Raw genomic sequence first — 21,412 nt, forward strand, 5'->3', positions numbered from 1 at the left:
GAATACAGTTACTCATATTTTGTATTTTAAATACGTAATGCCGTTATATGTATTCCATCACTCCCCAACCCTGTTCATTGTACTGCAAAGCTTTCTTGGGACCAGCTAGCACAACTTCCTTTTTTATGTGTCAGGCACAGAACAAGGACAGAGCTCATCCGATTCTTTGTCTTGTAAAGCACACTGTGGCCTTGTTATTTGGCAAAAGGCTGGCTGACTTCACTGAGCGGTCAAATCCACACTGCCACCAAATAACATGTTGGAGAGGATGCATGGAATAGCGTATTATTTTTGTAAGCCATTGTGCCAGGGTGAATCCAACACTGTATCCAGGAAACACTGGAGTCTGCTGCCAAAGGTGAGGACGATTGTCAATGACCTGCTAAGCATTCTGTCTTTTGGAAACACCCCAGTGCTTTTCGGGTGGGGGGTTGAGGGGGAATGGGTTCAGAGCGTGCATTGACATGGGCCTCGGAAATTATGTCACAATGCAAAGGCCGTGACCCGCTCTTCCTCATATCTCATGTTGCATTCCCATCTAAATGTAAATGACAAGGACATCTGGGTAGCTTGGGAGCGTAGCCATTTTGCTACATTCACTGAACAGGGGGCGGTAATCGCCAGCCTTTGTTTTCTTGTTGTGTGAGAAATGTAATTTGCATCCTTGCTCTCCCATGAAATGTAAAGAGGGTTTTAAATTGTGTCACCTGTGAACAAAGCAGCAGGTGTCAGCCAAGAAATGGCCAGTTTCACTGCTGTGTTTTTCTGTCGCTAACAAAGGAGGACACAGGCATTGAATTTAAGAATACAAATCAGCATATTCCTCTGCCTCAAAGGATGAGAGAAAATGATGCTGCTAGGATATAAGTCTCCGAATTGTACTGCAGCACAACAGACTAATGGACATCACTGACATGCTCAGCTCATGTGATGACATGCTGAATGCTAAATGCTTTCAGGGGAACCTGAAGACCTCCAGCACTCCACTGAACAGGTGTGTGATCTTGTGTGATTGGCTGAACTGAGGAAAATGAGATCAGCAAAGACTGTGTGGTGCAGAAAGTCAAAACTGACATCCGGTCGACTTTCAAAGGGTGTGTGTGTGTTGAATGCAAGAATGAAATATATATTTCATCCTTAACATGTAGTACTTCTGCAAAAGAAATATTAGTATGCTGGAATGTGAGTGTGTGAGAGAGTAAGAGAGAGACAGAGAGACTGGGGGAGAAAGGAGCAGATTTAGACAGGATTTTTTCTCTTTTTAGTCTGCAATGCTGGAAAATGCAGATACATTTCAGTTTTCCAAGGGTGCACATCATGGAACTCCACTTACCCATTTTGATCAAAACATGTTCCCCCTGTCAAGTTTGGCAGTTGGCAGAGTCAAAGATGTGCTCAGGTGTCAGCATGCTGTATTTACATGATTAAACATTTAGGAAATATTGCTTTCCTTGGAAGTCACAACACTTCATCTGCCAGCTGGCAGCAGAACACAATCCACTGTAGGAGTAGATTCACTTGCTTTATTAGTAATCCATAAATAATTATAAATGAGAAAAGTTTGGGGGAAAAAGTCTTTATGCTAATTGAGAAGTTTCCTAAATGTATTATAGTTTTATACAGTCCATACAGAATGTGCTTCTCTAAATCAGAACAAGGACATTGCAAAAACAACAGTCTTATGCTGCTCATTTGGGAAGCGTGCTCTGTGAGTAACCCACGGTTTGTGCAAAGTCACACATACAAAGGTACATTTTCATCAGATATATCATAAACACTGAATCCAGCCATGAAACCTAAACATAAAATCACCAACTCACCCCTTTACAGGATAACACCCCCTCCCTCCCCTCCAAAATATAATGCTACAGTCTTTATGCCAGTGAGTACTTACAACAACATTTCAAATAATTGAAGGTAGTAAGATATTTCAAAGCAAATTCAATGAAAATGTTCACTTGGCAGGTTACAAAGCATGACCAGCAGACAACATTCATGATCCCAGTAACAGATAAAAAAGATTGGTTTGAAATAAATATGGATTATAATTATTACTAATATTATGCAGGAATTATTGTGGTTTTTTGTACCTTTGTTTTACTTTCTTAATTTTTATTAATCTTTTTTATTTATTTTTTGGGTAGGTGATATGCATGTCATAAATGATTGCTGGCAGAGTTGTCATAGAGCTTGAGTTCCTCCAGTCTCCCTGATACATAATTTATGGGGGGGACTCCAGAGAGTGTGTGACCACCATCCATTGTAACAGTGGAGAATTTCTCTCGTCCACAGCAACCACTCCACATCACTCTCGATCACTGCAGCCCAGAGTTCTCCATTTCTCAGACTTGACAGCTGTGAGGGTGTTGCCAGATAGGCATAAACCCATGGAAATAAAGGACTGGCACTGCTCTGTCTGAAGTGAATGGGTATGAAGCTCTATAACAGCCTAATATATGGAATGAACCGGTTTCACCCTTTATAGTGTTTGATACAAGCATTCATAAAAACTCTTAACCATTTATGAGCTGTTATGGGAAGAAGTATAGAACAGTGCTAAGGAGCAGGGCTTGTAACCAAAAGGTTGCTGGTTTGATTCCCTGCTAGGACACTGGTGCTGTACTCTTGGGCAAGGTACTTAATCCAGAATTGTCTCAGTAAATATCCAGCTGTATAAATGCAAGGATAACATATAAAACACATAACATGAAGATTCTGAAAAAATCTAAACTGCTCTGGATAATCACAGCACATTTTGAGAGATGACTTCTTTCATGTCATCTTGAGCTGCTGTGAGTATTCATGAATGTTTACTTGAATGGTCATAAAGCATGAAGTGTTGCACAGGCATTGTGGATACTACATAGCACTTCATAACAATTCACTTCGAGTCAAGAGTTAAGGAAAGACCTTCACATCAAACCCCAAAACTTTGACTGTTACCATGGTAACATTTTTCTTTGTTTTTTTACCCATAACTGTCTCTCAAAAAGATTATGTTATCATTGGGCCTTCTGAGCACAGTGCATATGTTCATAATTCATTAATATCAAAAACCTGAAAATTAAAACAGGACTCAAGTGTTAAAAGATAGTATGATGTTTTCTCCTGTTCTTGGAATGGAACAGGAATATTCCCACTGAAAATGGACTCTATAGAAATATAGCAGAAAGGTTGGAGCTTTTCACATTTACATTCACCTTTTTAATGACATTAATGTTCTGAGAAATTTTGAAATTCAAATTTTCACCAAAATCTGAGGTATATATCACTTCTGCAGTCTTGCTGGTACAATACACTGCTCGTCCTTGTCAAAATTGTGAGGGAAATTGAAATCACACAGCCGATTTCCTGCCGACTGCAATGGACACGAATCATGACGTAAGACTTGAGAAAGATGACTAAATTTGCATACAATGTATGTGGTTCCATGATATAAGGCATTGCTTTACTCAGAACATTTTAAACAATTCAGTTTTATTCCCCTCTTAACTAGTACCAATCAGAACAACAGTCTCTTTGCTGATTGTTTCAGTTAACGTCAAGACAGCTTTAACAATTTAACTATTACACAGCAACACTTACCATTCCATTTTGACATACAGTATGCAATCATTTATATACAACAAAAGAATTACGGATACGTGAAAATTAAAACAACATTTTCCTGGCAAAAAATAAGTAGGGTGAGAAAATAATGAAAATTTTTTTTTAAAGATAACGATAGTAAGCAATAAGCTCCGTTCACTTGTGAATCAGTGTAATAAGCTGTCAAAAATGGCACACAGTTCTTTTTCTGACCCGACTGGTTTGATTTACTTTCTGTTCTACAAACATTAGAAAACACAAATACACACAGATATGGTATAGTAATCCTTTGAAATGTCCTTTGAAATAATTTGTTCAGTGGGTTGCCTCATGTGAAATTGTGGCTGGTGTCTGACTCTACCACAGGAACAGGGTACAAAATGACCACCTGCTACCCCTCTGCGTCATTCCCCCCACTGACTGCTGCTACTGTAGCCTATTTACAAAAGTCTACGCAAAAGGAAATTGCGATTTAATTTTTTTTTCTTGAGAATAAGCTGATAAGTGCTGGCCATTAGCAAAGAGAAACGGCGCTTAAGAAACTGAGGAGAATAAAAAAAAAGAAAAAGAACTTCTGATCGATTGATTGTGCTTTTTAACCCACAAAGCCACTTCATTTTTGAAGCGGATCATTTGCTGAGGCACCTGCAGAAGAGCTAACACCATTTATTATTTCTAGAAGAATCTCTAAAGCTATAACAAGGACTGGAAGTACAAATAGTCAATGTATTTATATATTTATAAATTGAATACAGTTTCACTCCAGCTCCACGCCCTTAAAAATTGTCCGCCACCAACATGGGTCCTTCTCTCTGTGTCAATGAGCAAAGCCCTTTAATGTTACCAGAAGTGTGGAAAAGAAACGCCTGAATCTTACATATTTATGACCCCAAAACTAGGTGAGCTGAAGCTGGTGCTGAAAGCAAATACAATTTTCGATAGCTAGTTTTTTTGTCTTTTCTTAAAAAACAAACTAAAAATCAACAACGACAACAAAAAATTACGCTTCACCCCAGAAATGACAAGAGGCCCGCTCGGGTCACTCTGGATTGCTGGAGGCATTTTGATTATGATGGATGCTTTTGTTTCATATTGTTTGTTTACTTTTTTGCCGTACATTGACACTGTAATCCTTTGCGCCCCCTGCTTGTCAAACAGTTACTTCAGTCTTGCTGGCCGTGCGGTAGTGGTGGGCGTGGCCCGGGATATACTGGAGGTGGTCCACGGTGTGGGTCCGTCGCGAAGCGAATGCCTGCCGCTTGGAGGCGGTCTGGTTGACGGTCAGGGTGTTGTACGAGTCGTTGGACGCGCTGGGGTGGGAGTGCATCTTCGTCATCTTGTAGCGGTCCATGACGGGCGTGGTGGGCACGAACATGTCCGTGTGTGACAGCGCCCGTGCCATGGCCTTCTCACGGAAGTTGGAGCGCTTGAGTGAAAGCATCCCATCAGGTGACAGCAGGGGGTCCTGGGAGTGCAGGCGCTCGGCGGAGAGCAGCTGCTCCTCAGAGAGGATGCGGCCACCGTAGGAGGACAGGCCGTAGCCGTGGGTGGGCGTGTGCTCGGGGGAGAGGACGTGGTCCTGGGACAGGGCCCTCTGTACGCGGCGCGGCCGCTGCCGGTGCCGGGGTGGCTGGTCCTGCTCTGGGTTGATAGTCATGGCGTGCTGAAGGCGCCGCTTCCGTGCATAGTAATCATCCATGTCTTTGTCCGCTGCAGGGAAGGAGGGGGGTGGGGATGAGGGGACAACAGGAGGAGTGTGTCAGTGATGTAACAATGGTCAATTCATGCTCCACCCCCAATCCACCACTTCCCTCCCCTTAGTCAATAGTCACCCTGTCTCCTGAATTATGAGATGAGACCCAGATTCAGTGTAGCCTCAATACGCTTAGTCCTTTGCCTCGAGTAAACGAATCAAAGCAGGTGCTGAACATTAAAAAGAGGGACGGTACTCTAATATTCAAAAGATTTAAAAAATATGAAGGGTTGTAGGGGAAATCTACAGAAACACAGGCCTGGTACTTGTGCATAATTAACTAAAGGCTTCCACCCACTCTGATTAAATCCAATACAGTGCCTATCCATCTTTGTCAGCTATTGATCTCGCACAGAAACGAGTGCCAGGGAGAGTAGTAATCACACCCAGCTCCACTGGTGAGGCGTCAGGTGTAAAATGAGTGTTTAAAAGGGGATTTAGAGGAAGCTCATTCAAGCGTGTACGCTCACACATACACAGAGGTGGAACGATAACACCATTTGGCTGCTCTCAGAAAGAGGATTAGCACACTTGTAGTTGTTTGATGAGAAATATATTCTAAAGGCTTTCTTTACAGAGATTTAAAGAAGACTGAAATTACAGTGTGCAGTGTACAATGAGAGTCCTTCTGTTCGTGAGGGTTATTTCTGGGCAGGGGTCTCCACAACAGACGCTCAGCCATGTCTGAAGGACAGAGCGGATGGCAGAAATATCAAATTTGTGCAGTATCTGCACTAGAACAATGACTTTAGCTGGTGTTAATTAATTTGCCACCTGTAGGCCACAGATTTGAGTCTCCATCTCTTGGGCCCTGTCCAGATGGTTTATTAAGGCCCTGAGCAAATAACATGCTTTCTTAAATGACACAGTCCAACAGTTGTCTCAAAATGAGATGGGCAAAGAAGTCTGTCATGGGGTTCGCCCGGAAGCCTTGGCCCTTGCTTATGTGCAACAACAAATTGTTTGTTTTACAAACCCGGACACGGCCGAGGAGATAATGGTACGTTTCAGTGCCAGAATTATGCTCCTCTCTCTTTGAGTGGTTGCATGACTGCCCACAGGAGGGGGTGAGTCCTGAGGTCAGCTTGGACAGCTTGAACAGCTTTTGCATTCACATACTGACCTCCAGGGGGCACCACACTCCCCTCTGGATTTAACATTGGCAGGCCACAATAAATCTCCCTAAAATCTGGGAGCAGAACTGAGCCAGCATTAAAATTTGGTAGGGGGTAAGTGTATACAATAAATACAATAAATTAATACTGTCATATTACACTACACATTTCAACACCTGCCTTGTTTTTTGGTTTGTAGGCCATGACAGGCTTTACATCAAAGCCCTGACTCCGAGTCTGTATTATTGGCCTTGTCCGGGGTGTTGCCAAAATTAACTCCAGTCTGAAGTCTGTGGAGAGTGTAATTTGAAAAGATGGATGGATGGAAAAGGTGGAGTACACCATCAGTCTGGGATTTCACACAGTCTCTTAAATGTGTTGTTTTTACACACGGTGCTTCAGAAATCATAAAATTGTGTGACTGATCACTGAATAAAAAACCCTGAATGCTGTTACTGTACATGCTTGGAATGCTTGGGTGCAGGCAGCCAGCACTGGAACTCTATCCATGGCTAATAAGGCCGTAAAAGTTCATCTCAGTCATGCCTACCTTCTGTTTGTCCTTCCTGACAGTAGGTGTTATCCATTATCAGGATTACTGACTCAAGATCTTGAAATAAGAGTACTTACTCAGGACATGATAGGACATGGGCGTAACCACGCATTCTTTGGGGGGGGGGGGGGGTCGGGTCGTGTGTCCCCCAATACTGAGACAATTCCAATCTGTCCCCCCCCAATATGCAGTAGAAAATATGTTAACTATGCCATCCTTTTATGAACCCTGTCAACGAATCTGTCTCTTGTTATTTCCTATTTATTTTCAATTTATTTCTGTTTGTTAAGGAAAACATAAGTGTGTAACCCCCACCCCCAATTGTACACTTGGTTGCACCCATGGTTAGCTAGCACACACAACTCGGTTGTCTGGTTTAGCACGTCGTTCTGTGCTGTGATGGTAATCTGACGGGTTTTTTTAATTTGGTCAGCCAGTGGAGGTGAATAAATGGAGGAAGTAACAGCTAAAAAGCGGACAAAGCAGGATCGGCAGCCAGACATACAAGTTTTTTTTCAGACAGTAAGTAACTAAATACCTAAATAGGTAACGTATATAAGGCAATAGCTAACGTTTCTGGTAACTGTTACTACTGTACATTGTACACTGTTGTTTATACACTTACTATATAGCTAGCTAAACAGCACGATAACATTAAAGTAAATAAAACTAGTAATACTTTTGCAAATCTGGCAAAATTGCCAAAACTGCCCAGTCGATCTTTACAAAACTGCAGTATGGTAGTACTTTTGTCAGAGCAGACAATAATAAAAAAATACACAGATCGGTCAACAAGGGGCGCTACACCGATCAATTGAAAATGCAAACTTTGAATAGCCATATCTTATGCCCCGATTGATCTACAGTCATGGAAGTTTGCACACATGTGCCTCTCTTCAAATTGTTGCCATTTTGCTTGGCCCCTGTTAATTGCTGCTTGCTTGCAGCTATATTATATATTATTGTTTTGTGTCTATTGGGTTGATAACAGATGTCAGAGGACCTCAGGTATGTTTAATTCAATCTGTTCAAGTCAATGATTTCATTCACAACAAGATTTTTTAATGTAAATGGACAGACTTTGCTTTTACTTCTGTAGTTGTATTTAAAATCAAGGTTTTACGTTTCATTCTTTGTACAAGTCTATGATTTCATTCACATTAATCTTTTCAGTGTAAATGCACAAACTTTTATTTTGAGACAAATCAACAAAATACAAATTAAGTTATAGCACACAAGGGATAATCTGTCATTTGTTCAAGTACAGCATTAGTTGTTGTTCTAATTACAATATTTATATAAACATGCTTTGGGTATGTAATTTTTCCCCATTGGAAGCTATCCTATTCGCTACTACTGGAAAAGGCATAATTCTAATTGGTAGGTGTGTTTAAAGTCAGTAAACAGTAAACAGTAAGCAGTAAGCAACTGACCAAAACAAAACGAAGTGGAGGGGCAGCCACTATTTCGGAGAAATCACTGACTATTCCTTTAAATGTGAATTCAAATGGTCAATGTAGTCCTCAAAACTATGATATATAAATATCATAGAATTGTGGGAAATGCACTTAAAAAAAATTCTGGGGGAGGGCTCTCATTTGGACCCCCCCAATGTCTATACCATGGTTACACCCTTGTGATAGGAGAATAGACTCAGGCTTTTGAGATTAGAGTACTTACACAGGTCAGGCTTGAGTGGCACCTCATAGGAGGGCGCCAGGTGGGTGAGGTTCTGGTAGGAGCGTGAGAAGGAGAGGTCATATGCCTCCGTCTGGGAGGTCAGGATGTTGTTCATTCGCTTTTTCTCTGTGGGGGAGAAGCACCTGTTAGCTCAGCCAGGAGTGGCACAGCAGCAAGGAGCTGAACTTTTAAACTGGAGGTTGCAAGTTTGACTCTAAAACAAGGGACTGCTTTGACACCCTGGAGGTACCACAGTCACATTATTAAACATCTGCTTGTATAAATGAATTGTATATTGATGTGTTTTACCTTGGATAGGGGTGTGTGTTTATTGATAATTACAGCTACAGTTAGTTGAAGCTGATGGTACTGACAAAAACATCAACTCATGGCTTTCAGAGTTAATTTTCAAACTCGCTGGAAAGAGACACCACAGCAAAGCCAAGGCTTCTGGGTCCAAGCTTCATTTCGGCTCAGAATGACAGTGCGGAAAACCTAAACTTACAGTGCCTGGCCCTCCTATCTGAGCATGAAAAATGCAGAACGGATCGACACAAACAGACTGACATTTACTCAGTTTCGGGTTAAATTATGCCTCATTAGTCAAATGAAGATGGACAAGGGCAAGGCAAGACCGCCCTGTTTTTTCCCACTTGTCTCCTAAAAGTTCTCCTTGAAAATTGGGAAGAAATAAATAAATAGTAAATATCAGGTATGTTCAACATTACTACTTACTGTAACTACTACTATACAATGTGCTGTTTTTTAAATTACTTTATAAGAATGCCCCACTCATAAAAATCACATCAGTCACGTTGGTATGACCACTCTAATTCTACACAGGTGGGTCCCAAGTGGCGCAGTTGGTGAGGTGTTCATGTTGAGTGCAAGGTGAGCCCTATGATCTCATAGTGGTGGAACACTGTGGCTTCATTCCACTGGGCATAGGGGTGGGAAGGTAAGTCAGAGCTTCTTCATATACGCCTGCAAGTCACTCAGATGATGTCAGTAGAGTGGTGCCTATCTTCCAATGAGCGACCGCTCCACTGTAGTGCATGTAGCATGACAATGAGCTACTGGCTGCATGTGAGTGCATCAGAGGATGGCATCTCCCCTCAGTGGTTCTGCAGAGGTGCAGAGGTTGTTGCTGTGAGACAATCTGAATCTACAACTGCTGCTTCTAAAACAGGGTTCCATAAAGGGGAAAAAGCATTAAAAACATACCCCCAAAACTGTGACTTTTAATAAGAAGTCATATTTTGAAAATAAACTGAGAGGCGATAAAAGTAATTGAGGTTTTTCAATAACTGGAGTGTGCTGAGCAGATATGATTATGGCACACTTATTTATTTTTTGTTTTTCATTTTCTTCAAAGCGCCTGCCATTTACAATCTCAGCTTTTAATTTCCTCTCATGAAAATAGTTTGGTCCTGTCATAAGTCATTTATATGTGTCATCTTATAATGTGTACCTCTGGGGGAAAAAAAGATATGGATCTATACTGACCTTCACATATCTGATTAATAAAAAAAACTTGGAGCAAGTATCTTTGCCATTTTTATTCTAATTTTGAAAAAGGTCACATACGGTGTCAGAGAACATTACTGCCAAAACATACATTGAAAAAGAAATGTGACAGAAAGGTTGACTCCTCATATTTAGCCTTATATTTCACACCTTTCCCAGTGCCCAACATTAACGGGTGTCTGACAGAAATAATTAGTGGCTTAAAAACTCTCACTGTTTGTAGTTCCCAGTCTTTGCTACCATGTGAGCCTGTGGATCACACAAGAACATTCTATTCATCTAGCAAGGCAGTTAGCCAGCTAAAAGTCTTACAGGACATAAATGGTATCATTCACAGCTAAGCAGCTCCCCAAGGTCTGTGCTGTGTCCTTGAGGTGTATGATGGAGACATATATATTATATTTTTTCAGCAATATGGTAAATAGCTTTTGTACCCAACAGCCTCTACCTAAACGTTATGTACACAGAATCAAATCACCACCAGCTTGCAAACTGTAGTGGATACACAAACATTTGTGTAATGTGTAATTGACCATAACTACCCAATTGACAAATTAAATCCTATGAATGTTAAATTTGTTCTTATTGCTTTGAACCAGCAATTCAGGTCCAGCAATGAAAAAAGCCTATCTAAGGTAGGGGAGACCTGATTTCACTGTAGGCAACTACACAAAAATAATGTGTGTGTATTGTGAGTGTGAGTTTGCTGGCAATGATGTTAGAGCAAAGGCCAGCTGAGACTATTCTACTTTAAGACCATTACCCTTCCCCATAGCTAGTGCTAGACAAAAACAACTATATTTTGAGAAAGTATTCCCAACTAGGACTACAATGTGAAATGATATCATTTTCTAAAATTACTTAGATAAAACAGGTTCTAACAAAACGAGGCAGTGTTTGTATACCCTCTCCATCCCCATGGTACATCGGAATGTCCTTATAAATTTTAGTGCACACATCCATTGTACAAAATGTACAATGTCTTGTGGAATTATTAGAATGTCCTTACCAATTTTGGGTGTATGGGTGGTAAGCTCCAGCGGGTTGTAGTTGTGTTGGTGATTGCCTGTAAGAGAAGAAAGAAAGCTGTCATTATTAGGAATCAGATACTGAGATCAAACAAAGGAAATTATGCATCTGTGGATACGACACAGTTCATCTGGCTGTTGCTTTCAGTCCTGTGGGTTTTGGGATGAGAGCTTTGTGCATTGACATGTTAAACAGTGATCACGGTACTATCGGTTGAATGTAGAATCTCCTACAGAAAAGGAGAGAGAGTACAGTAGCTAACAGGGAAACAGGAGAATGGCATTACATCATCATTACATCATCACCCAAAGTGTACTGACAAACAATTCCACAGTTTTATAAACCTAAATAAAAAAAGTCATTAGTCTTGCTGGCAGAGTAATAGGCATTGTTAAGTGTGTACAATGCCTTTCTGCCTCAGGCTTGTCCTTGTTATTTGTTCATGTTTTTTGATGAGGACATCAGTGTACATTTGGCGAGGAACTGAAGTCAGAACATCCATAATGGCACAGGAACGCTGACAGCAGTGGAACCTCCCGTCACCAACCGGAGCACGGAGAAGCCCGCGGAGCTGAACATGGGGTCAGTACAATATCTGCGAGAGCGATTCTGTACACAGTGGAAGTGTTCTGTTATCCATGAAACGAAGTGAGAGTTGCTTGTGCGTTCATCGTATGGTTTGTTTCTTTAGCCCGAAAAAGCTCACTCTGCCGTCAAGACAAACCACGGACGACAGACACGGCGCTTCAGTAAATTGTTAGAACTGCTCCAAGACAGTGGAGCCAAACGGCAAAAAAAAACCCCGCGGGAAGGCAACAGTCGGATTTGATATCCGTTCGTCGGGGGCCTTTATTAAGTCCATTCTGTTTGTGAGGGTGATGCACGAAGGGATCTCGCAGCCTACGCTTTAATTTGGGACCCGCTGTCATAGTGCTTTAGAAACGCGTTGGATGGATGCACCGGTTTAAAAGGCACACAGTCTGCGGCTGTTTTGCAGGAAAACAATGCGGAAGGAAACACGCGCGATCGATAGTTCATGAAATCAAAATACTTGAAACCGGCTTGCGCTGGCCTTTGTCTTAAACTACAAATACCATTTGGATCCCGCGCCATTTGAATCCCACACCCTTTAAATGATAACTGTAAGGCAATCTATTCATTGTTCAAATAATGTCTGTGTAAACTGTTGCCTCCTTTCCAAGCAGCCAGCCATTCAGATTTCAAGACAGAAAGAGGGGGCTTTGTATTCCTCCTCTGGACATAAGGAGAGAGATCGGGGGGACATTGGATGAGACCACAGTCTGACAGTTTTGCACTTCAGTCAAAGTGAAAGCGGTGCAATGAATATATATATATATATATATATTCATACACTGGGGTCCAAAATTATTGGGACACTCACTTTTTTCTGAAAACCCACAATATTTTTGCTGCATATTACATCAGACATTGGGAAAGTCATATTTATGTCAATGTCAAGTTCAGCTTCATCTTCTGTGACCATGTTTCAACCTTGTTTGGTTTATATAGGCTTAAGTATGAGTGTTCAATTAGGGGGCAGGGCAACGTTCAATCAGGCCTAATTGAAGTGATGGTCATTTTTATTCACTTGTCTGCACTCAATAAGTATGTAAGGTACCTTTTAAAATTAAGTTAATGTCATGGAATTGTCAGTTTGTTTGACAGAATTAATGTCATACATATTATTAAAATGTTGGAAATAAGGGTAGTCATCAGGCAATCGTGTGCCAACCACATAAAGAGATGTTTTGAAAATGTTAATAGTTGCCATAACATGTAACTGTTTTCGCCACACCATAAATTAGGTTTGAGTGATAAAACTAATAGCTACACTTAACCACAAAATGCCCAGGTGTCCCAATAATTTTGGACCCTAGTGTATATATATGTATATATGTATGTATTTGTGTATGTATATGTATATATATACATATATATACAGTGGCGGCTGGTGAGCTGGAAACAGGGAAGCTGAAACTTTACCATTAAATCTATCATTACTTTCAAATAAATGATTCACACAATAATTGACAAATAATTCACACAATAATTGACACCAATGCGTAAATAGAGTAAATGATTATGCTCGCGAAACAGCGCAGATTGTGTGTAGTTTGTGCGCTATTGCGAAAGCTACAGCATGAGGTTTTTTAATTAACAAGGATGGCAATTTGAACAATTAAGTGGCAAGTAATCCCAAAGCTTTCTCTTAAATGTTTCACATTATAGCTTTCTTGTGTTACAAAATTCAAATTACAAAACGGAGCTAAATTTAGTTAGATCGATTTAAATTACTGAGAATAAACTCTTAGGTTAGGTTGAGTGCAATGAACAATAACGTTTAGAACACAGACCTCACAAAAGCTGTGATGTGTCATGAGCATTTAACGTAATTTAAATCGATAAATGCCATCCTTGTTAATTAATCTCACGTTGTAGCTTTCGCAAGCACACAAACTACAGACAATCTGCGCTATTTCGCGAGCATACTCATTTACTCCATTTACGCGATTGGTGTCAATTATTCTGTGAATTGTTTGTTTTATTGTTAATCAAGGAAGATAAAGGGGAACAGGTTGAAAGTAATGATAGATTTAAAGGTAATGTTTCAGCTTCCCCTGTTTCCAGCTCACCAGCCGCCACTGTATAGATGCTGGAAAGATTCCTCAGAGATTCTGCTCCATGCTGACATGATAGCATCATGCAGATTTGTCAGCTGCACATGCTGCGATTGTCAAAGGTGCTGTATTGGATTGAGATCTGGTGACTGTGGAGGCCATTGGAGTACTCTGTCATGTTCCTGGAACCAGTCTGAGATGACGTGTGCTTTGTGACATTATCCTGCTGAAAGTAGCCATTAGAAGATGGGTAGACCATGGTCATAAAGGGATGCACAGAGTCAGCAACAATACTCAGGTAGGCTGTGGCATTTAAATGATGCTCAATTCCTATTAAGGTGCCTAATATATGCCAAGAAAATGTTCCCCACACCATTACACCACCACCTTCAGCCTGAAGTGTTGACACAAGGCAGGATGGATCCATGGATTCATGGTGTTTACGCCAAATTCTGACCCTACCATCTGCATGTCGCAGCAGAAATCAGGTTTCATCAGACCTGGCCATGTTTTTTCCAGTCGTCTACTGTCCAGTTTTGGTGAGCCTGTGCCCACTGTAGCCTCAGTTTCCCGTTCTTAGCTGACAGGAGTGATATGCGGAGGGGTCTTCTGCTGCTGTAGCCCATCCATCTCAATGTTCGACGTGTTGTATGTTCAGAAATGCTTTTCTACATAGCACTGTTGTAACATGTGGTTTTTTGGGTTACTGTTGCCTTCCTGTCAGCTTGGACTAGTCTGACCATTCTCCTCTGACCTCTGTCATTAACAAGATGTTTTCACCCACAGAACTGCCGCTCACTGGATGTTTTTTTGTTTTTCACACCATTCTCTACACTCTAGAGACTGTCGTGCGTGAAAATCCCAGGAGATCAGCAGTTTCTGAGATACTCAAACCACCCCGTCTGGCACCAACAATCATCCCACAGTCAAAGTCACTTAAATAAGATTTCCTACCCATTGTGATGTTTGGTCTGAACAGCAACTGAACCTCTTGACTATGTCTTCATGATTTTATGCATTGAGTTACTGCCAGATGATCGGCTGATTAGATATTTGCATCAATGAGCAGGTGTACAGGTGTACCTAATAAAGTGGTCACTGAGTGTATATGTGCATATACACTATATTGACAAAAGTATTCGGACGGCTGACCATTACATTGTAATGACATTGTATTGGAGTTGGTCCCCCTTTTGCAGCTATAACAGCTTCCACTCTTCTTGGAAGGCTTTGGAGATTTTGGAGTGTTTCTGTGGGAATTTGTGCCCATTCATTCTGTAGAGCATTTATGAGGTCAGGCACTGATGTTGGACGAGAAGGCCTGACTCGCAATCTCCGTTCCTGTTCATCTCAAAGGTGCCTGATGGGGTTGAAGTCAGGGCTCTGTGCGGGCCAGTCAAGTTCTTCCACACTGAACTCATCAAACCATGTCTTTATAATCCTTGCTTTGTGCACTGGGGCACAGTCATGTTGGAATAGAAAAGGGCCTTCCCCAAACTGTTGCCACAAAGTTGGAAGCATAGCATTGTCCAAAATGTCTTGGTATGCTGAAGCATTAAGACTGCCCTTCACTGGAGATAAGGGGCCTAGCCCAAACCCTCAAAAACAGGTGTGGGCAAATACTTTTGTCCATGTACGTTGGGGGACTGTGTATGTTGGCTATATAAACAGCTTATATTCAAGTAGTTTATTTCTAGTAAATGGTTTTACAGTAGCCTGCCCTGCTGATGTTGTAGGTCAAGACACATCTGGGCTCATGTTGTTAATGTTTGGCCTTCCGTGCATGCTGTGCTCATATTTCACAGAGGGCATCTGATTGGTTATTGGTCCTGTCAGTCATACTGCACACACCGGGGACAAGCCTGAAGAAAAATAAAAATCTGAAAATGGTGACAGTTTGTTGTGATAGGATCATGGCTCCCAAAGGCCAACCTATCACAGAAATTAACCACCCTGAAATTGAACCACAAATTCGTCATTAATAGCGCAGCGGGCTAAAATGAAATACTTCATTTAGCTTCATGTAGCTTAAAGGATACAGCTATAATAGACTAACAGAAGTATTCTGTGATGCCCCTTCTCTCTTGGTGCCTTCCCCTGTAAACTGAGACAAGCACAGAGAAGTGTTGCAATGGTGTGAGTTATGTTACACTGTTTGGGTAAGCAGGCTGGCCCCTGCAACAAATTTGATGTTAATCCACTTTATCCTTCCACCCAAGTGACTCCCCTAACATTGAGCAAGGTAATACAGCCATAAAAGGATCTTTTTTTCCTCAAATGCCGTATTAGGTTTCCTTGATGACAGCCTGTAAATCCTATATTTCTGAAAACGTATACTATATCGCACCCTTTAGGGTAAGATGGTTTCAATATCAACTAAGAGGGTGATCTGAAACTTTTGGTCACTGTTATCAAGCAAAATGTGTTTAACTGTGTTAAGTCAGGTATCAAAGCAAAGCTTTTATCCAGCCCTAACAATCCTGAGCAGTGCTATTAATACCTTCCTCCTGCAATTAAAGGTTGCTTGATATTGTAGGTTTTTCAAAAAATTGGTGCTTTCCACTCTTCAAATTTTAAATCACTGCTGAAGACTTAAAGTGTTGTAATAGTACAATAATGTAATAAAGTACACTGACAGGCTAAACCGTGTACTCTCAGTACAGAGAAAATGGCGTACAGTTCACTTATAAGAGGGCTTTTTTCCTGGACTTTTTACCATTCAGCAAAACCTGGACAGCAGTGGATGGTCTCTGTGACGGGAGGGGTATATTCACAGGAGCATCATGGGGCCCAATTATCCAGCTTTGACACAGTGACCAATTATGTGTGTGTGTGTGGGGGGGGGGGGGGGGGGGGGGGGGGTAAACGAGGCCATTAGATGCTGATCTGGGAACAGCCAGCCACAAATACAAACACTCTGTCATCCACCTGTTTGCCAGGCGAGACACCACAAATTGCACTCCTTCAAAGGCAGGCATGGAAGCAGGGGGTACAGAGGGGGGTATGGGATGGGGGGCATCTACTAATGATGGTGCGACAACATTCTCTCAAAATGCTTGCGAAGTAGTCTCTCTGCTTTGCAAGGTTAAAAAAAAGAAAACTGCTACACAAGGAGGGGTTGAGCTGGCTCAAGGGAAAACAGTCTTTGCCAAATGTTTGCTGTGGTGCCCCTTTTTTTTTTTTCGTGAATGCCAAGAATATTTTCAAAGTGAATTTGAATATTATTATTATTATTATTATTATTATTAATAATAATAATAATAATAATAAATGTACATAAAGTGTCAGGGCTCCGCCCCCCTAGCTGTGGTGTTTTTGTTTTTCCCTGTCCATGTGCTTTTTGTTTTTTCCTTGTGTTCCAGCCCCGCCCCGCTCCCCGCCTGGTCCCCGCCCACCTGATTGCCCCATTACCTTCACCTGCCTGCCTGCTCACCTGCATCCCATCTCCTCATTAGCCCAGCCCTATTTCTACCCTGCTTGTTCCTGTCTTGTTTGCCAGTTCGTCTCAGCGTTTCTGTACCTGTTTCGTTCCCGCAGTTTTTTGGATGTCTGATTTCTCCGTGTTTGACTCTGCCTGCTCTTCGTCTTCGTTTTCTGCCTGCCGTTTTGTCCCGTTACCTGATCGTTTGCCTGCCCGGTTCCTGACCCTGCCTGCTTCTGTTACCAACCCTGCTTTTGTCCACGGACTGCCTTCCGGTTTTCGACCCTGCCTGCTTTTGTTTCGCAACTTGCCTGCCGTCATAAATAAACCCACCTGGAACCTGAAGCTCTCTTGGTCTGCGACTGAGTCCTTGCCTGAGCCCTTACAATAAAGGCTTAAGGGGAAGAGATTCTATTGTGATGTGTTTATAAGATTCCAGTATCTTAGTGTCACTGAGTCTCCACAAAACCTGGGAGAGCAGCTTTAAACATCAAATTGTAGTGGCACACTCTGTGAGACTGTGCTACATTCAGAACCCTGTCAGAGAAGATGTTTCCACTCTGTCTTACTTGTTAATATCCAATCTTAGAAATGCACAGTCCCTTCAAAGTACTGTAGTGTAGAGTACTGTACTGTTCTGCATTGTAGTGTGCTGTACTGTAATGTATTGTACTGTACTATAATGTAGCATGCTATGCACAAGAGCTCTTTTAATGTGTCCCCTTTGCTTTTCTGTGTCATTAGCTGCATGTCTGCTGCAGTAACTGTACATATGTAAATGTAAATAAAAGTGTTGCACTCAGCACGTTGGCTCTCTCACCTCACCTGTGGTGAGCATTCATGAGATGGATACTCTCTGAAATGAAAGGTGAACTACTACTGGATACATTAAGCTGGTCACACTTTTTTCCATACTCTTAAGACTTAGCTCTTGTATGCCTGAAGGAAACTTCAGTACCACTATCAGAAAAACGAATCATCTTCAATGTTGTATCTATCACCATAAAGTATCACTGGAAATTCAGAAATATGATCAAAAATGATAGAACGTAATGGGGGACCAATTGGCTGTAACTGCCTCAGTGTGGAAAGCAGCCACCCTGAACAGCCCTCATATCCTCCAATGACGCATGCATCCACTGCACCAGAAACGCCACAGAGTCTGTAAGAGCAGGTGAATGTTAAGGCTTTAAAAGGTCATGCTTCTAAGCATCGCACTGAGCCATGATAAATCTATGTGCCACAGCTCCACCAACTGACAAAAACCGGTGGCACCCCCAGATGCTTTCTCACTCCTTGTGGCCTGGTGCCCTGGGTGAAAAAGAGATACAGACTCTAAGAGGCATAAGGATGCACCTGCAGCCTGCAGAACAGATTAGTTGAAACGGATACCTGGCCATTTTTTTTATCTATGGACATGTGCACATCTTAAATTTTTTACATTATTCACTGTACATTATTCACTTGTACAGCTAGATATTCACACAACCACTTCAACTGAAGTGCCCCCCCCCCCTTTTTGAACTAGCAACCTTCTGTCACACAGCCAGTTTTCCACACTTGCAAACATGGATAGGGGAGACATTTGAGCACAGAACTTTTAACCAGATGGTTATGGGTGCTGCTGTTCCACCCTCAAGTTGGATGCTTTGCACATTAAAATCCAGCCACATTTTGCAAATGGGTCACAAAATATGTCAAAAATCTTCACTGGATAGGGGCATCTGTTAGGCATATAAATAAATGATTAATAATGCATTAATAGTCTGGCCTCATTGCTGGTTGGTCATATTTGTTACTTACTGAGATAAAAACTGTCAATATGCAGTATATGTAGAGGGCTAAGTGCAGAAGCAAAATGTGATTTATTCACCTTATTCTGCAATGGATCATTTATTAAAAATTCCGATTTTAAGTAGGAGTCTGAGGTCAAGTTGCTGATCTTTTTTGCCATACTGAAGCAAACAACTTGGGCAGTAATTACCACAGTAAATTTATCCCTGACCCATTTTGATGGTCCTCACGACCAGTTTAGACTAAATTACACACACTCACACACATACAAACACACACACACAACATATTTAAGGCTAGGTTCAGTCCACACAAACCTTGTACTGGACCATAAGTAAAGCTACAGAGTCAAAAAATTCAAGGAAAATATTTTAAATACAATGCGTACCACCAGAAAAATATCAGTTATCACTGCTTTTGTAGAGAAGTAGCTGTCATTACATACACATTACAATGCCTACATAACAAAAGAGGCAGAAGTTGAAATATTTGGATACGTGCTGTATATTTTGACAGATGTAATTCCCTATATTTCGGTTTTCAAAATTCAGGAAAAATGGCTGTGCATTCTTTGCATTTCAATGGAGGCCAACTCAAAATCCAGTTCAGCCTTGTATCTATGGGCTAGTCCATGTAAGTTCCATTCAGTTCATCTCAAAACTTCCTCTGCTTCATGGCAACCAGACCACATCTGAATGGTTCCACACACCCACAGTTGCTGGACGCTGTACCGCTTGCTCGCTTAAAAGTATAGTGTTTTTTGTTAAGAGAGTCTTAATAATGGGGGGGGGGGGGGTCTGGGGGATGTTGGCATTTCATTTCAGACTAAAGTTTCACTGCGGACGGCTTTGTGACTTAGTGGGTTCGGCTTTCTGTTTTCGGGCCAGAATGGATTTCTGCAGAGTGTTCTCCGTACATGTACACGCGGACCCTGAGCTGTCCCAAAATAGATCCTGCCTGACCTAATTAAGGCACTTGCCATTCCGTGAATGGTTATTTATATGACTCCCTCCGCAATCTGGGGCACAACACCCTACGTTTCCGCACACAGCATCCCTCTAATGGCCGCTCCCAAGCCTTTCACCTCTGCTGTGTAATGAGCAAATGTGTTTGTGGGGGCTCGGGGGTGGAGAGGGGGGTGGAGTTGGGGATTTGGGGGGGATACTCTCAAAAAATCTGCTTCCCATCCTTTGAGGCCTGAATTGGCAGCTCTGTGTCTCTGTGCCTCCTGTGCAGGCTGAGTACTATCTGCAGTTTGCACATCTGCACACTGCACCGCTGCTGACACCAGACAAGGGGACCATGGCAAATCTATTCATACAGAGAGATAGAGTCAAAATGAAGTCATATTCATAATTTCAATCTTGTGTGGTCTGTAATACTGCAGACACAGTGGCCTGATGTTTTCCCAAGCAAGGCCATGATACTTTCCAAATGACCCTCTTTTGCTAAACTATTTTATATGGACATTTATATGAGGATGAAGTGGACCTTGTCTTTGTTTTTAAGCACACCTGTCTCTTCAACTAAAAACTCTTGAAAAAAAGGGGGGGGGGTAAGACACATAGAGCAACCAATGATTTGTTACTTTTGTAATGTAAGTAATGTTATTACTTTCACTTTTGGTTAAAAGTCATTTCATTATTAAAAATAACCTATGTGAGTGACTTATTTCTTAGGCTATGTCTTAGATCTGCCAAGGGCTGAATACAAGTACTTGAAAGAAATAACAAAGTTCACAAAAAAATGACACCAGAAAAGACACTGCCCTATAAGACAAACTGAAAATGGCATCTTCAGGTAATTGGCTTAATACAGTGGCAAATGGTTACTTAACTTTAAGTGCCTCAGTGAATATTCAGCTGTGCACTGTGTAAATCATTATGGGTGTGAAATGGGACATATGCAAGGATGAGGAAGCAAATAACACATTCATTTTCTCAGTGTCTGTTTGAGACAGACTACTTTCCTTTGCACCACTGAAGTCATCGCATATGTACAGTGCAGTCCTTCAGTCTGGTGTCATGGATACACACAAATGAGGGAACATGACATTTTGACAATGGGAAACAAAACAGCAGGTAGCCTTTACTTCATTAGTTTGTTTTAGCTCATGCCACCAAAAAGAAAAAAAGCAAACACCTAGCTGTTAGCAGACATTCCTTGGGTGCATGTGAACATGGCAATCTCATTCAGGTTGTGAAGAGCTGGTCCATCGAGTTGCCAGCAAGGATAAGCACAGATTTATCTGATGTCTTCTCTAATTAACAAGAAGTAACATCATTCAAAGCTGTCCTTATCCTTGCCTCGGCA

At 41.6% G+C, this 21,412-nt stretch overlaps 1 protein-coding gene across 1 annotated transcript in view; it reads right to left on the reverse strand.

Annotated features, from left to right (window-relative positions):
* Positions 1 to 4,381: 4,381 nt before the first annotated feature.
* The window catches only part of LOC118794847 (protein shisa-6), a 76,561-nt gene continuing 59,530 nt past the window's right edge, over positions 4,382 to 21,412 (reverse strand). Inside the window, exons 5-7 of the mRNA XM_036553131.1 lie at positions 11,226 to 11,282; positions 8,690 to 8,815; positions 4,382 to 5,298 (exon numbers count right to left, since the gene is read on the reverse strand). Of these exons, the coding sequence (XP_036409024.1) occupies positions 4,739 to 5,298; positions 8,690 to 8,815; positions 11,226 to 11,282 (743 nt within the window). The 3' untranslated portion in view covers positions 4,382 to 4,738. The remainder of the gene's footprint in view (positions 5,299 to 8,689; positions 8,816 to 11,225; positions 11,283 to 21,412) is intronic.

This window comes from Megalops cyprinoides, chromosome 19, assembly GCF_013368585.1.
Source record: "Megalops cyprinoides isolate fMegCyp1 chromosome 19, fMegCyp1.pri, whole genome shotgun sequence".
NCBI lineage: Eukaryota > Metazoa > Chordata > Actinopteri > Elopiformes > Megalopidae > Megalops > Megalops cyprinoides.